Genomic DNA, 18,872 nt, shown 5'->3' on the forward strand with positions numbered 1-18,872 from the left:
TTTTTGCTATTTGCTATGGATATATTCCGGGTATATTGTGCCATGCGCAGTACTGATGGAATAATTATACTATGGCTTGTAACCTTTTCAGTGGCAGAACATTCTTATAACCTTTATGTGAGCCATGTTGTATGTGACATCATTGTTTAGGGTGCATTTAAGGTGATCTGAAAAACAACAACTTTGTTATAGGATACTATTTCAGTGTAGCCCAGTGTATGTCCCCGCACCAACTACCTTTCTCAAACACCTATAATCTATAATCGTATAATGTTTTTTATTTTGACCACAAAGCTTGTTACATTGAAACGCTTGACATTGTTGTGGCTGAATGTGACTGCATCACACTGAGCGCAAGATGTACCGTACCGCTGACGATAACAGCCGGTCTCAGCAAGAGAGAGCTTCTGCGCTCATAGCAGAGAAAAGCTTTTTGTTCAGGCCTCGCCAACCCACAGCACGGTGACTGCTGCTCCTACATCTTCCTCCGTGCTGCTGTCGTTGGATACGGATAATGGGAATTGTAGTCAGCAGTAGGTGGCATAATCACAAGCTCTCTTTTATTGTGAAGGTTATCACATGACTTGCAGGCCATCGAGTAGCAGAATTTCTTGTGGATCAAACCAAATGCCGACGGTGGAGGATCACAGTCCGGTGGGAAGAGCTGGCAGGCTGACAACATTTTGACAAAGTGGAGGTGACGGTTGGACACAAGAGACGAAGATTTGTGCCACGTCCTCCAGCAGGGAGAAGGCTGCCGGCATCAAACAGTCTGAGGGATAATTAATACACTAGCAATTTAAGACTTTTTAATGTTTTTAGGATTTTAATCGGTTATGAATATATAATTGTATTTATATAGCAGCAAGCGAATGCGGAGATTATTCTTTGTAAAATTATACTTCGGGGTAAATAATAAGTAGTGAAAATATAGGATGTGGAGACACCGTGCAAAGAAATGAAGCTCACATGAAGGACCAAAGAGCTTGCAATCCAAAATCTTAAATGGGTTGAGCTTGTGATATGGACCCTGCAAATCAGGGGGTCTCCAGCCAAGTGCTTACAATTAAATTGCATAACAATCAAGCTTCTATTAAAAGTAACACATTGTTTAAGAGCTAACAATCTAGTGGCATTGTGGTATACGTAGATCATATATAGAATATTATGTATACAAAATTATTTTTGCAAATATTTGAGAAGTGAACTTGTCGATATGGCTACCTACGATATGAACCTGCAAATTGGTTGCTATGGTGATATAAGCATTCTTCAAGCTTTAAGTATTAAAGTTAGAAATCTTTCCCCAGAAATGGCAATCATGCGATTATAGACTTAATAATGGTTTAATGGGGTTTGCAGGCGTTGGGACTCTTACAGAACAGCGATGCCTGCTGTGAAAATCCAGCCTCGTGGAATTTGGCGCGGTGAGATTTCGTTGTACCGGTGCGATGGTATAAAAGCTGGGCTGGACAACGTTTACAGACCGGTATCCGCTGGCGTCCACAGGTCCCCCTCACCCTGAGCCAGTACAACTCTCAGCTCTAACAGGAGACAAGATGTTTAAGCCGGGATGCCTAAACCATCCTCCGAATGAAGAATGGCACAGCTAACCGCCGCCTCGCGGGCACCCGCTGGATGACTTTATCTTCTCGTGGACTGGAAGTCATTACTGTGATAAGTTATTCGGTTCGTTTACATTGTGGTCCTGGCATCAAGTTATGCCTTCTCCCTCCTTGCAAAACCACCACCGACCTGATCAGCCGATAATCTCTGTTTGTTCTGTGTATCGCAATAAGAATGTCCTGTAACGTTGTTGACGGTGCCGTGCACCTGTTTTAAGAGCGCCGTGTGATCAGTCAGCAGTTGTTGGGTTGTAGCTCCCTCCGCTCTTAGCGAAAGCTGTATGTACTTGGAGATTTTACTCTGTGACTGTTTGTTTTTGTGAATTCTATCAGTTCTTTTCTCCTTACTCTGTCTCCCTTTTTTCCTCAGTTGTTTCAAGGAAGTTCTCCGATCCTGCTTTCAGGGACTACAGGCAACTCGGATACCTTGATATATAGGGAGACACAGGAGAATTCCGTTCCTGTGTGCCTAGATAACCCATCATCGGTAAGCCCCCCATTTGTCTCCCCTCTGCCCTACTCTGGCGCAGGTTCTGTGTATGGTTCCCAGTTGGCGTAGATGAAAATACTGGAAACACCATAGGCTTGGGGTTATAAGCCCAAGACATCATGTTAACGTGTCATTTCCGGCCTGTATTGAGTATATTACTGCTGATTATGTAATATATCACCATCATAGTTGTTTCTAGATGCATTTCGACTGTCCAGTACGTGTGGAATCAGACAGCTTAGTTATAGTGCTTGTATGTAAACTCTGTAATGGTGTAGGTGCTCCATGGTGGGAAATCTGCTTCCTCCCAGTGTGTATGGAAACTGTCACCTCTATACTTACACAATATACGTATTTCATTACATTTAATTAATCGGTGCTAGTACATGATAGTCACATTCATGTTGGCAGCACAAATTCAGTTTGCATGCCAGATATCCATAGTATGTCTGTCGGTTTCCTCTCGCAGTATTTCATCATTTGCTACATATTTAGCTTGCGCTTCATTAAGAGGCAATGATTAAGAGAGATGGCAAATAAAATGACTTTGAACTCATCCATGACTGCTGATTTGAGATCTCCGGAGTCCATCTATAGCGTCAATGAGGACTCAACTCGGCAGATCTATTGGTAGTCTTTGGTTAGCGACAGTGAAGGAGGCTATCTGTTCTTTTTATATAACAGTCTATTTTCCTTCAGAAATAACACAAATTGTAATTCTGTAATAGATTTGGAGACATTAGTATTTTTAATCCCTTTTCTCTTCACACAAAGAAATCCGGTGTAAGTGTGTTGAGAAGGTGACTGGTCCACTCTAAGTAGGATGGTGAGAAGACCCCTTTAACGGAGGAACCCTATAGAATATGTATATTGCGAGTGTATCTGCTGCCCTTCATGCTTCCTTCTTTATAGCAGTCACCAGGCGAAGCCGTCTTCTGCCCCCCTGAATTGTAACGTTTAACACAGTTGCCACCTGACCAGATGATTCTAAATGGGCTAAAACCAACCTACGGCTGACCAGATTTCCCCTTTTCCCTGGGTACACAATGACGGGAGACGTGTTCTGAAGACCTTTAAAATACTCGGTAGTCTGTATGATAAATTTGTTATATGCCCCAAGATGAAGGGGCCATCAGATAGAGCCAGCGTACGGGTGACCCCTGAGATTAATTGTTAATGTTTTTAGACTCATCCCTTCCCCGCTCCTCTCAGCTTAATTTGTTTCTTGAAGATATCGGTGTTTTTGCAATGAACGCAACAAGTGGGAGAAGGAGAAGCATCTGCAAAACGAGTCAGCGGCTGCATGCGCGAGATAAACCCACACGCAGAGACCGATCGATATGAGGAATTAGACATTTCCCCCGCTCTGTTTACCAGGCCAGACGCCATAAGGCTGCAACCCACATTAGAGACCTTTTATCCCTATAAAATAGTAGTACTTGGCTGCCGATGTCGAGTATCGCTTAGACCAGTGGCCCCAATAATTTAACCCTTTAAGGGACACCTGGCTCCTTAATTCACAAAACACCTGCCTTCATTGCCCAGATTTCTGGGAGCATCTGCACCCAAGCAAGGCATTTAAGAGTAGCCGGTGCGATTAGCTTACTTTTAAAAACACAATCAACCCCAAACTTGGTCCAAACAAGGAAGAAAGAACTAATTTATCTGATGGTGAACACTCTTTAAATGTATGTGTGTCTACCTCTCAGAGCATAGTGGGTTTTATTTACTTAGCCACAAATTAGAGGTACAGTGAGATGGCTAATTTGCCTTCACTATACATTAATGGCCGCTCACTGCACGTTTCACCTGCAGAAAGGTCCAAAGATGGCCCTGCATAATGCATGGTTAAATTGGTAAGGTTGGTATACCGGTGTGTGTGTGTGTGTGTGTGTATGTATATATATATATATAATGTTCTCCATAGCTTAATAAAGCGTGCATGTGGCAGAACAGTATAGTTGTCTGTAGCCGCTAGGGTCCGTTTGGGTTTGTGTGGCTCCTGACATCTGGCAGTCATAGATGACATTTTAACATTTAATAGAACAGCTGCTGGGTAGTGTTTAAAATGAATTTCAAGTGTGAAACTGGACGATGTACCAGCCCCGATTATAATTAACTGTTCCCATACCCTTTACTGTTTCGTGAATACTTGAAGGATATATATAATATATATATTCATTTCCCCACATTAACAATGCATTATGCAGGGCCAATTAAGCCTATGTTCCAGCAAGTGTAGTCTGTAACATGACATAAGAGAGAGCGTTCTGCTGTTAATATATGTGAATGTCAATGACTTTCTTCATTAAACATGACCACTGTGCAAATACCCGTTACCAGTAATGGAGTTTATGCAGAAAGAGCAGTTCTTGAGCAAAAGAGGAGTGATCAACATTAACATTCTGCTGGTTGTTATGGCGATTACACCACCTGTGGCACCAGAATTACAATTTATACAAAGCACCCAATTGCGTTTTACTTCCTCCTATGATATACATTTTATATTATATTGTATATATACGCTTAGTCCCATTTTTCACATTCTGGTCTCTTCAACCCATCGACATCGTTCCCAGTATGTGGTATGAAAAGCGGTCCATACTATGGCAACCCCACATTAACCACTGCTGTAGTAAACACTGAAATAGTTATTTTTCTCTTTAGCACATTAGGTCTAGAAAATAACCCCCCAAAAAACATATTATCTGAATTCACTCCAAATCCATGTAATGATGTGGATCTCAGATATACTTGAAATGAGTTGGTTCAGTGTTTCGAGGTAAAACAGGTATGGTGTTGATAATATGTACAAATCAAATGTTTCCAAAACATGGCTGTGTATATATCTACGTGACAGACGGGCTGGTGGCGGTAACCTGTACAGGTAACTTCTTACACACAGGTCTGGTTGCCACTTACCTGTTTATTGTATACGTTAGATAGTGACACTTGTACATAAATATTGTTTTAAGCCAAAGAAAAAACCAATTTAAATGTATGTGTCCAGTGTGGCCAAATACTGGAAAATCCAGTTGAAAACAAACCTGGGCATGGGGCGAGTCCAGACAACAGAGTTGCGTTCTTGTATACTGGGTTAGAAAAAAAGTTTCAAAGCAGGAACTATTCTGTAACTGGGAGATCAACAAAGAAAGTAGTTTGAGGCCACAGCCATTAGCAGAATCTAACGCCCAGCCCTGTACTTCGGCTCACAATACATATGTGTGTTTAAACTCATACATGCAACATACATTCTGCTGATGGACCTTCTACTCCACGAATGGTTCCACTAGAACAGGCAGGACCTGGGACCTCTGCTTACCTGGGGTGACGATTGCTATGTAAGATTTTCACGACCGGATTGATGGAAAGTGACTCAACTGCCAAAGTAATGATTACTTTGTTTTACAAAAAATATCGAATACATTTGGCCAGATATTATGACTTCAAATGGATTAAAGGAGAAAACAACTGTTTTATTATTGGCCTGCCATCTCTTCAGATGCTGAGTTTATTGGGGGGTAATAGACTTTACTTGATTTGTATTTTTTTATTCTTCCTTGTTAATATATTGAAGTCAGAATAATGTGGGTCCCCAGCATGCTATGTGTTACAGAACTTCGCAATTTCATGCTGTGTGTCGCAGGTCTGCTGAATATGGAACTCGCTTGTGTGCTGATATTATGGATCTAATAAACAGAAGGTATCCGTGTAGCAGAAAAATGAGCCAATGATATACTGACACCTAGCACATACATGGTAATGGTTACTGAATTTGTTACAAAGTGCCCACACGTATAACGTGAAGCCTCAGGGGCTCTGATATGGAGAGAAGCGAGGGGATCGTGTATGAATGAATATGCCGACATTTGTGAAAAAATCATAACCAGGCACATGGAGAAGTCTTCTTTTTTTATCCAAAATAATTATTCTAATTTCTGAAAGTATTGTATTACATGAAATTGACAGTTCTGAAATTGGGTAAATACATGAATATGAATAGGCTATTTTAATCTTACAGTTTGATCTATTGTGTTGTAGAAAACACACACACACACACACACACGCGCGCACGCACGCGCGCAAGCGCGCCTTTTGGCCCATAGAAACTGGTTATAAACAGACACTCACTTAACTTCCACTTCCCATAGCAGACCAGGCCGCCATGGGCCATCCTTCTCAAATGGGTAGAATTCATGCCCCTGTCAGCAAAAGCGAGATAACGGGGTAGGAAAAGGGGGACAGAGCTCCGAAGAGGGATCATCTCTCGCAACGATGAACACTTGGGTGCTATGTATCTGAGAATAACCTCTGATTTTCTAGCTGGTGTCTGTTGAGATTTGCTGGAGTGTTCACAATATTTGTTTTGGCACAGCCTGTATGTATGAACCGTATTTACTATATAGTTATGTTTGTATGATCGATGCCCAGTGCATCGTGTAAGGATGGACCATTGTATGATGGGCCTATTCCAACCGTCACGCACACATGCAGGCCCAGCATTCCGTGTAGGCAACATAGGAAGAACCAAACCGGGCTCTCGTCTTATTCACAAGGAAATACATGTGACCCAAGATAGGTAGTGGTCCAAAACATTTTTACAGGCACAGATTTCTCTGCTTTTCCATAGAACACTGCATCTCCTATTGTAACAGTACAATGGCTCGTTGCTCGCAGTGGTAAATACCTAGTACTCTTACATATGACATAATATAGGATGTAGGGAACAAACAGTGGCTGGGGACCCCAAAATATTTCTTATGGTCATGTTTATGCATATTGCCTTTTAAAGTGTTTAAGCTGTCAGTAAATTTAAAACGTGGTTGCACAATGCTTTTAGAATATCAGTTAGAGAAGGAGGAAAACTGGGCAGAAACTGGTTTTGCTGGTAAGCCCTGCACATGAGCCAGCTGTACTCGCCCTCCGGACACAAAGATCTCCCAAACACTGCGCCTAGATACGCGCATGGAGCCAGCGATGGGACCTAGGAAATACTTTTAGTCGGTTCGATTGTGTCCTGCATTCCTCTCTCCCAACGTTGGTCTTGAACCCGCAATGGCTTGTCCTGAATAAACATCGTATTGAACAAAGCCTTCAATATACTATAACAATATACCATAACAACGTTTTATACTATTCGTTTGTTGGCGTTGTACCCCTAAATATTAACAATATAATTAACAAATAATACAATTTAGGGTTATGTTTTAAAGAGATTCAGGAACAAAATGAGTTTGATTACTGTAACAATAAATGAAATGGTTCAATCAGCTGGAAAATACCAATGGTTGCTATAGAAGTAGCACCGTTCTATGGACCGGAATCCAGTGAATATATGCAGTATAGTTACTGACGCGTTGTAAGATTGTGTTCTTACCGGAAAGCATTATGTTTTACTTCAAATGCCTTTAGCAAGTGCATTATAGTAGTTCAGTGAAAGTCTTTGCTACTTGTCATCTAGTGACATAGGGGACGGCCATACTTTGAGGGTCTAGGAGTGCGATAGGAGACTTGTCCCATAGAATGTGTGTTGGGGACAACAGACAACCACAGTCACAGGGGTGTAATTAGTATATTTTTAAGTCCAAATCAACAGATCTTAATGGTGTCTTTTCTTTTTGCTGTTTTTGTTAGCAACCAAACTACTGGAGCTTTAAGGTCAGTATATCTCCTGCTCCCACGCTCTGCGTGTTGCATGTGCTTCTCTCACCGTGTGTGTGTTCTGTGTGTCCTGTCTGTATGTGGACACGTTACGGGTTTTAGTAAAAAGCAAGTTGGCTGAATTCACCTTCTCTTATTACAGCGCTGAATTGTATTCAGTTGCACTATGAAAACCTGTTTGTTGTCAATGTTGCACAAGTTATGTACCACAAGTAACACATATATTGTATAGTCAGATTTTGAGGTCATCTCTGCTTTTGGGTGGACATTTCGGGGCGGGGGGCTGTTGCACGGGGGTGGGGTGGTCATATAGAGTTTTTGATTAGCTACTATTACCATAACTCTTTGCCAAATTTACAATACCATGAGAAACATTTGTGGGAGTTTTTGTCCAGCGATCCCTGGGGTCCATAGTTGACATATAGTGAATATGGACGCGATAGTGAGCAGTAGGTAATGGGTTAATCAGAGACCTCATTGTCTGAGCGGTGGTTTGATACATATGCCCGTATAAGAATGGTAAGGATCCATCTTTTCAGAATTCTCACTTGTGAGTTTTTACTCCAACAGCAGACAGATGGCATTTAGTTTACGGATCCTCTCAGTCTAATTTGTCGTTTGTCAGAAAGCAGCAGCATGCGCCTCCGTATAAAAAGAATCAACGCTAGGTATGATTTTAAAAAGTTTTCAGAAATAGTATCTTATTTTGGAGAGCCTTCGATGCCCATTTTCTAGAGGTACTCAATAATCTGTAATAATCTGACATTCTTGTGGTTAAAGCATGTTTAGTAAATGCCAATCAATGTGCTGGGTTAGAATAATGTTGTAGCCCCATCTACTTCGATTCGGAGCAGTAGAGGATGGTTGGAAAGGTCACGTTTGGGGAGGTGTCGGGGAGAGCGGCGTTCCTGTGTGTTGGGAGCTCCTGGTGACATTAAGTAAACACAAAAGTTGGCTGGTAAGCTTTTAGCTGTTGTCGGCGTTGCGTAAGAAGCTTGAGAAGGATAATGATCTAGGATGGTGTGGGTTGGAGAAGCATTGTTTCTTCTCATGCACTCTGTTAAGTTTACTGAAATTCGAAAGTCTTCTGATTCAATAGGTAACCGACTTAACAAGCGGTCTTTCTCATCTCCAGCGCCAGTGACCTTATAACGTTCAATGTACTGTCACTAATTTCCGTCAGAACAGTTTTGTTAGGATAAGCGTGTGGGCACGGGCCCTCGCTCCTCACTCATGCTGGCCCTAGTGCTCTGACAGCGCCACTGTTCATCTGTGGCTCCATCTCTGCTCCCCCCTCTCTATTCGCTTGGAGAATGACTAGCAGGCCCTCTAAATCCCCTGCCTGTCAAAGGAAGGCAGTAGAAGAGGGCAGGTAAAGGAACCAAGTTCTCTTCCTTCCTTCTATTTATGGTTCTCATAAGGTGTCCCACTAAACGGCATAACTCCCTGCGTTTAATCTGTGTATTTGGGGCTCTTGGTAATTAACTAATTGTGCTTTGTACAGTCAGGTGACTCTGATCTGTGAAACCCCCGCATGATTAATAGTCCCACTCGCACACTTTACACACTCCGTTCTACTGAGTCATTTGACTTCTGCGATTTTATAAAATGGGCACAACGAACCTTCTCAGCGAATATCTATTCCTGAATCATTCCGGGATAAGAGATCCTCTGGCAGAGACTACAGCATATTACAAAAACATTTTGATAAATGAACTGTTCAGCCATCTTGGAACCCAAAAGACATCTTTGTACTGGTGAGAAATTCTACAGCAGGCTGCACAAGCTAGGGTTATATGATAGATAAGGTTATGTGTGTGTGTGTGTGTGTGTGTGTATATATATATATATCTCAGACATCTCATCTCTCCCAGAAAGTCTGTGAGTCTTCCGTATTTTTTGCCTCTTGCCCCCCCCTCCAACATACAAAGGCACACATATCTAAATGCACACAAATTACACACTCATACTTAATAACACACATGTACACACTACATCTAATCCCTCCTACACATTCATGCTCACACACACAATTGCACATTCATGTGCGCATGCACACACATTCATGCACAAACACAATTACACATCTCACATACATACATACATACCTCCTCCCTCCTGCGCCCACCTCCCTCACCTCTCACCGCTACTGCAGCTTTCTTCTCAGCGACACGTGATGTAACATGACCCCTATACTTTCGTCTCCTCATCCTGGATCAAAATAGTTTCAAAAGGGCCCTCCTGACCTGGTAAGAAGGGCCCTTTCTCCCCGGTATGGAGAGGCAGGAACGCGGGGTCACAGGGGTCGGCATAGGACCTGTCACATTTGCGACAGCTGCGATCCCTGTCGTTACGCGACTGCCTGTATGTATGAATATGTACATTTTTGATATTGTTTATATAATACTGTTATCTGTTCAAATTTGTATAAAAAAGGTAAACACCATCTGCTTGATAAAATTTTAAATATATAAAAGAAACCGCATGTAAGTGTCAATGTTACCATTCTCATCAAAATGTTTCAATCCGTGGGTCAAATAATGTATCTGAAATGTTATAGGTATTAACAGAAACAATATTAAGTTAAATTCTATAATAGAAATCATGGCAAACTAGTTGTATCTTGGCAACGTAGAAATTGACAATAGATAAGAACTGCCTATTTTTTACTCGGCAAACAATTCAAGCTTTTATTTGGTAGTTGGTCTTAGATTCAGGATCTCCATGTACCTTTCCCATGCATGGTTAAATTCACTCGCTGTATTGACCGTCATCGTCATCGTCATGCCTGTCCACCGGACCCCGCAGAATACCGCAGCTACGAGAATACAATAAATGTGAACAAATGATTTTTGGTTTGTTGTAAGTAATATAACTATTGGCCCCGTTCGGATTGAAATTATGTTGGTCTTATTAGACCCCAAGCAGACCGCTGGAGCTGGCGAGCAGTAAGGATGTAACGCATTTCACCACGTATCAAATGGCATCTATAGGCAATAATTCTTCGGACAAAGTTACCATTCATTTGCAATACATGCGCACAGATCCCTTGCTTGTGTACCAAGCTGTTCTTGGCTTATTAGCTCTTCTGCTCCGTTTTTATATGACGGTCTGTGTGAAACCCCCCCAGAAGCTGGGCCGTTTGAAGTATATGTCGGTTGCCCTTTGGTGAGCTTTGGGAAGAGATGTACCCTTCACCATGGCGTGTTCGGTGGGACGGAGACGTGGAATTCCTGGTCTCATCGTACCAGAACAGATGATGGAGGGTTTGAGAGCCCTGCCAGAGAGAAGATGCAAATGACTGTGATTGGTATCGGCCCAAGTGGCAGACAACCAGCTTGATTCGCGCATACTCGACGCAGGGAACTCACACTCATTGAAATATTTATTTGAAAAGCATGGACAAGGCCAAGATTTTGCCCAGGGGTAGCAGCGTTCTTAATCCGCATCCTTATTAGTGAAATCACTAGCCATGGTAATCATGTAAGAGCGATTAAAGGGGCTGTTCCTACTTCTCTACTGAATTTAACGCTTTTGTAACTAAAACTGTCGTCCAGGCGAAAGCCCCAACATTTCCTGTGATTGTCATGTGACAAAAGAGCAAACTCTAAAAGGCTCTTGCCATAGACACCAAGAAAAATGTCTTTAAGGTTTGTGCGTCACATGGTAAGACCCTCAGAAAAAGGGAATAAAAAAAAAAAAGCAGATCTTACTAAGGTTTACATGCTTAGCACATAATTTATTCCTAAAATTGTTGACAACGTAAGACAAACCGGGGATAAAAATGAAGCAGGTGAACTGAATGTTATCCTCATCTCAGTGATATTATCTACCCACATTTGTAGAGATCAGCACCTTGTGGCCGCCCTTTAATAGCTTCCACCCGAAATAAAACTTGAAAATGAGGAGGAAAAAAAAAAATCATGCATTAACTAAATGTCTGTGCACAATCACTAGTGTGTGTATAGAAGAGCTAGATGAGGGGTAAATGTATTGAACAAAACACTTCATCCGGATGTATACATTGTCAGGTGATGAATACCTGAACGGAAATACACGAACGGAAGATGGTTAGAATGTTCGAGACAGATGGCGCATGTACAGAAACACCATGTACCAATAACATTAGTGAAATCAGAGAGGTGGCTGCTCCAGCCCCTATTCACCAAGACGATCAGACCTTCCCAATTCGAAGGAAAGCTCATTTAAATACTACGCCAAGGTGTGATAGAGACCCGCACAACAGCCGACCGCACAACAGCCTTAAATGTAGAAATGTAACGTTTTATTTCCATGCGTTAATGGCCTCTGTCTCTCTTGGCTGCACAAAATAAGACGCGTTGTTTAAATCGATGGAAATGTTCTAAAAAGGTACAAGATGCTAAACCAAAGAAAGTGTCTGGAAGGAACGTGTAAAAAGCCCTACCGAGTGCAAAGTAGGTGTTAAGTGGTTTTCTGGGTGTAAGTCCCAGTTTTGGTAACAAATCTTTAAATGTTTAAAATTAATCATTTTTTTTCTAAAGGCTGTATGATGTCTTCCAGCGATTAGCGCTGTTCCTGTGTTATCCGGTTCATAGGCTTTTATTATAAGAAATATATCTGAAATACATCTTGTTAATAAATGTCTTCTCTCTGTAAGAGTGTAGAGGGCCGTAACCTTCAAGCATGAGTGGAATCTTTTAATACAACGAAGCGTTTGAAAGTAAAAAGCTCATATCCCATTGTACAGAGCCATGGAATATGATGGTGCTATATAAAACGACAAATAATAATAATAATATACAAGTAGATTCAGCGGTGCAGTATGTGGGAGCCGCCATCTCGTTGATGCTGACCTTTTTAAGGCCACCAAAGATACATCGGCCAAGTTTTGTGTTTGAAATTCTGTTTGCTCTGCAAATTGGAACTTTATTTCAACGAATACATGCAGCGGAGCAGAAATGTTATTGATTAATCAATGTCAGATATGTACCAAACAGAGTGGAAAACTCATTTTTTTTTACGGAAATGAACATCCAAAGAAACAAGAACTCTGGAATATAATTTATACATCTATTGGGACCCAGCTCCCTGCTAATACTTTACTGATTTCCAATAGGAGATTTATTAATAAGTTCTTAAGTTGGAAGAAGGGGATCTTGGCTCGGTGGGACGTATGAAGGTAGATCCACCGTCTTTTTAGATTAGTTTTTTTTAAATTTACCTCCAGAAACTTGTATTTTGGATTATTGTTTTGCTAGGAATGTAATATTGCATATATTCTTTCAGAAATTTATTGGCTTAGCCTTTTTGTCTCTTCTATACTTTTTTGGCAAATATAACGTAATTATTTGTTAACCCGTTATTGGCAGACGGGAGTAATCTATTTTTTATTTTTTTTTAAAGGTGGCAATTTAGCTTTAAAGGCGCTGTTCTACCCACTCTACTTTTATTTGAATGTCCAGACCCTTGTCGAAGAACAACCCTTTAATTATGTCAGTTTTTACTTCACACTGGGTCTCATAAATTGTAGCCTATAGTCATGTGACACAAAGATAGGACACTAATTGGCTGACATGCCTCGTGGCCATAGGGGCAGAATAAGTCTTATTGAAGTTTTCAATGTTATTTTACTATACTGAAAACCATTGAAGAAAGAGACTAAAAATGTATGATTCATCTTCTTTGGTTAACGTGATGGAGTTCTCTGCTAATACGAATATTTTGTCTAGTTGATGCAGCGTATTCGCTGGCCCCTTATAATCCATTATCCATCTAGTGAGTTGAAACTACAGCTTCTTAGAAACTTTCCTGTAAACTCCTTCTGTAGGGGATAAACCCCAAACCAGACAGATGTCTTAATTGGGGCAATAGCGCTATAGGTTAATCTGGCCTCGATGACTTCATGTATGCATGCTGCAGGTAGACTTTTGCTTGTGAGTGTTGTATATTTATATAATAGAAATAGCGTGTGTGCCCATAAATTTTAGTTATTTGTTGTTTTTTGGGTCAATATAGTAATAAAACAATGGAGTCCATTAGATCATCATTTCCACGTTGGAAGCTGAAGCTACTTGTGAGATCTTGAATGCTTATATGACTCTACCTCTTTCTTCATCTACTTTTATTTGAATTATTTGACCTTGTCCAACGATCCTTGATGTGAATTTGTACTACATTTTTCACTGGGTCTGATATATTGTAGGCTATAGTCATGTGACACAAGGAGTTGACACTGACTGATATGCCTTGTTGCCATAGAGACAAAATAAGTTTTAAAGGTTTCTATGTTATTATAATATATGCTGAAAATTATTGCGCAATGTCTAAAAGTCTGATTAATCTTCTTTGGCTAGCATGCTAGGGTACTCCGCTAATCCTAATATTTTGTCTAATTGATCCAGCACATTTTAATAGAAACAGTGAAAAAGGAGAAAGATTGGTTTTATATCATTTCACATTGTCACATTGATGACTAAATAACAGATAAAACGGACATGTATTTAATAATTACTCACAGTAATGAAAGTTAGGTTATTGAGGCTGTGAGTTACTCATCTTGTTATGTATTTTGAGGTTAATTTTATATATTTTTTTTATACATTTTCTTTTCGTTAAAAGAAACAGTGATAATTATATTTTAATATATTCCAAAAACTATATATATAAAAATTATAAGCAGGTTTTATATATTGTGTTTTCTTCTATATAATATATAATCACATGAGCATTATGGGGAGTATATCTTGCGGATGATAATGTATAAACCCATTATTCTAGTTTTCTTACGGGTTATGGGGAGTCGCTTTTCCATAAGGTTCCATTTAGAGGTGTTTTAAAATCATTCATAAGGTGAATATTATTTATTAGTTGAAAATAACACCAGATTTGGCTGTGCAGAAAATGTCTATTCCATTGTTGGGGGGGTTTTGTTGGAACCAGATTTTCTGAAACATATTTAAGCAGGACTTCTGTTTTTTGAGTAATACGATTTTTTTATTTTTTTTTTACCAAAATATTTTCATGCTGTCAGGAAATGGGAATAATGAATCCCAACGGATGGAGCGACTGAAGTGGATTTTATCTGCCATCGGTTTGCTTCCTGAATCGTTTTTCAATCCTTTTTTTCTTTGCAAAATGGGAGATAATGTGGCTCGGAGAAAGGGAGGCTTGAGCTGTTAAAACATACAGCTTTGTCTGTCGTTGCTGACGGTTCTGTTGCTAGCGTGAGACTGGCAGCTGGTAGTGCCAGCACGGGGGCCGGTCATACGCAGCCAGAGGCTGAACGTTGGCGTGAGACTGGCAGACGGTTATGGCGGGCGATACGCTGCCAGCTGTTTGGCTGGTGTGCCGCTGGTTACTTGTGCTAGGTGAGATGCTGGACGGATCAATCGAACATCTTTCCTTAAGTACGTTGCTCGTTAATTACAAATCTAATTCAAAAATTGAGTGGTAAGCGCTTGACATTTATAGTAAGGACAATGGGGGGATTTACTAACAAGACGCGTCTGCTTGATAGCACTTCTGTTGGGTTTTTTTACATAATCAATTTCAGCCTCAGAGTGGATATTCTCTGGATGATGCGGCTGTCCGTCTGAGATACGGAGGTGTATTCTGGCACCTAAGACATGTAGTGATAAAAGTATTAATAAATAATAATAATAATTAATAAAGTAACACGAGACCCCCTGGAAGTCCCACATGAGCTGTTAGTCAGGGAATGTTACCATTAAATGGGACATAGGCAGGGAGTGGGGCATGTCAGGACCCCACTCCCATGACCCAAAGGATTCGGGTGAAACCTGGAGAGTTGCCGGTTATGCATATTACCAGATACTGGTCAGATACTTTTTATTTGTTGTTATTGGGTCAGTGCAAGCTTGAGTCGTCTCAAATGCCTGTGGGATCCCTAAAAGGTAACCTGCAAGTCTAACATTCCTTACAAAAGCATTTGGCTTGGTTGGTTTACTCAGATTAAAGACACAGATGTGAAGTGATCTCCGGAAATGCTCTGTCTTAAAGACGTGCAAAGACTCTTTTGTGGGCTGCTACAGGAATATCCGTTGCTCCTCAACCTACAAACATACAATGTGATCACAGGTAAGAATCATTAATCTATGTAGTCTCGCTATTTTATTTCCTGCGGTAAAAAACCTTTTTTACCCCTTGGTCTTGGCTTTGATTCAGGATAGCCTTAAGCCTATCCCAGTGTATTAACCTCTACCGCTTCTGCTGGCGGGCTGTCAAGCTTACCTACTACCCTCGCAGCTTCAGCTCCATCAGCTCCATCGACAATGCTGCACTAATAACGTTGCTCAATTATGGTATTTGTGTACAGAAAATTGCAGCTGACCATGTCGGAAGTGTTAGTCGCAGGAGAATCTAGAACGTAAGATAAATCTAAACACAGAATTTGACAGCAGATAAGAAGCATTCTGTCCGTTCTGTCTGTACATTTTCCTGATGTGCGATCTTTTTGGTACAGAGAGGATATGTAAACGACCAGTTTTCTCCTTCCTCCTCTTTTTTTGTGTTCTCTGATGTTAGATAATTACAATGAACGCCATTGCAGGGATTGGCCTGACGCGGCGGATAAACAGCATAAAACACTTATGTTTTCCGGTACTTGCTTCGCGGCGAATGTCATTACTCCCAAAACTGCCCGAGCAGCTCATCTGCTCTTTTATAAAGTCATTAACGGGGAGCTGATTAATGGTTCATAAGAGGTCAGGGACAGCCAGCACCAAATAGCTTCATCTGTCAGAGACAGGGCTGCTTGTCAGCAAATACCCGACACGTCGCCCACAAGGAACCTGATCTATGAACTTTGGAGAGACGAGCGAGAAACGCGAGGACGCGACGCTTCGAGGAGCCCACAGTCTGCAGATCGTTTCATATAATCATCTGAATGCGGGAACCTTTGGCTTTGCTTTTTGTTTTGAAAATATTAAGAGTTGGGTTATCTTTTGGTCTTCAGCTGCTTTTGACCCCACCTCGTGCCACCTTCCGTCATTGATAATAGTTTGTATATCATCGGAAAAAACATACCTGTCTGTATTGTGACCGCATGAATCATTCTTACACCACAATTTCATTCTGGACATTAGTAAAGTTTACAGACTTAGCTGGTTACGCGCTTGTACGTTCACAAGACCGTCGCCAAGGACACAAGTCCACTAACGTTTAGATCTTCCATTGTTCTTAAAAAAAGATGGCCAAGTTCAAAGGGGGTGCCAAGGGCAAAGAAATACAGTAGGGTATTTTATTTACCCCTCAGCTGACCTGCGTGGTGCTTTTTTTTTTTTTTTTTTTTTTTTTTTTTTTAATTTACCCTCCTGATCTCCGTGCCGTGACTTTGTTACTAATGAGAGGAGAGGCCTTGGATATCTTGCTCAATAAGAGAGGCTGTGGCTTTGTCATTAAGATGTTGCCTTGTCGGAGGCGTGAGCTCCTCAGGGTTATTATTTAAACATAAGTGGTACCGATTACAATTAATATGCAGTTTTAGCTGACAGCGGAAGGATGATAACGCCCGGGGCACGAGCTATGCTTTCTGAAACAAAGTGTTTTCTAGTTTTCTCGCCAACATTTCTAGGGACCCGGTCACCGAGTGGTCCTGCTTCAGCATTTCACACTATAGTACCAGTTGGAACCAATAGTAACCATTTTAGAGTCCATCTGAATATTAATGCACAATAAATAAGCAAATAAACATCAGTTCCTAATGATCTTTATCGAGAATAGATCTTTAGCCTACCTCCATGGGTCCAGGACGGGTACATAACTCAATAATTCTATACATCCCTCCCCCCAGCTTTATCTAAAATGCACATTATATGGAAAAAAGCATTCTAGCAGTCAGTGTAACGCCATAGAATGGAAGCAGGCCCCCCACCGGTAACAACACAAAAGAAGCAATAAGTAATTAGCGAGAATGCAAGTCCGTCCATAGAAATAACTTACATCTTGGGTTCCTGGAGGGTGGTTTAGTTCTGTTAGGGATATTTGGGAGGTAAAATATTCAAACCCAATATTTTATCAAATAAACAAAATGCTGGCGCAATATTAATATAAAGAGCGAACCTATATTTAATTCTCTTCCATCACACCAAAATTTATCATTCAAACCGTGATATTCTACCACCGCGATAGTGAATCGAGGTATTATTTCTTGTGAAAACACAATCAACAAAATATCTTTATGTGCAATAAAAAAAATTATTATCATCAAAGCAGGTCATGACATAAAATACAGCGAATTAATGGTCGGTTATCAGAAATGAATTACTGGCTTATGGATCCAACACAAACCATAATGCAACGGGTGAAGCGTTCCAGGTGTATCGGAATATTACGTTTGATAAGCGGCGCGTTTTAATATCAACCCAGTTAACTTCCAATCCACTCCGCAACAACAAGTAAAAAACACAAAGCAATAATTAGGGGGATAGCCAAAAAGATCACAAAATTTCACTGTACTAGCAGTGTTACCAGAAACAGCAATTTTACTACTCGGCTGTACCCGTACTTTAATCGCTTCTACAGATTAATAGATGAAAATAATGCCAAACTTCAGAAGGGTGTCCTTAAAATGACAGGTAAAATATACCCTTTACATCATTGCCATGTTTTCAAGTTATAAACTGCAGTCATACGTAATAATAAAATATATACTATTATACAAACTTTTCCTCTATTCGGAATAACAAAACAGTTATATTTACCAACTCTTGCTTCTGTCATCCAACTCATCCCTGTTGATCTAAATCCAGATTCGTTGGAAAAATTAAATGGTAAGAAAAACAACTTTATTTAAATTTAGGCAATAAAAACTAAATAAAGTAAATAAGATTTCAATTAGCCGGGAGATGATAGTAAATATGAAGATTATTAGATAAAGTAACCACGAGAGTAAAACAATCCAAAAAAATCTGGGAGCCCAAAAATTTATATATATATTTTTTTTTTTATATAAGGGACCCCTAAACATCAACTTTTTACGACAATGCTTCTTACCGTAATCCCCGCCTATTGATTGAAATCCTCCAATCAGGATTATGGATTTTACGAGTATTTACACCATATTTACACAAACTCACTTCCATTATTTACCGCTA

The 18,872-nt window shown here is 40.5% G+C and overlaps 1 protein-coding gene across 1 annotated transcript in view; it reads left to right on the plus strand.

Moving 5' to 3' along the window:
• LOC149274502 (SRC kinase signaling inhibitor 1-like) overlaps window positions 1-18,872 on the plus strand; it is a 58,176-nt gene that overhangs the window by 12,416 nt on the left and 26,888 nt on the right. Inside the window, exon 2 of the mRNA XM_089505433.1 lies at window positions 1,996-2,112. Within this exon, the coding sequence (XP_089361559.1) occupies window positions 1,996-2,112 (117 nt within the window). The remainder of the gene's footprint in view (window positions 1-1,995; window positions 2,113-18,872) is intronic.

Source organism: Sceloporus occidentalis, unplaced genomic scaffold (assembly GCF_023333645.1).
Source record: "Sceloporus occidentalis isolate IW3139 unplaced genomic scaffold, rSceOcc1.0.p SCAF_328, whole genome shotgun sequence".
Lineage (NCBI taxonomy): Eukaryota > Metazoa > Chordata > Lepidosauria > Squamata > Phrynosomatidae > Sceloporus > Sceloporus occidentalis.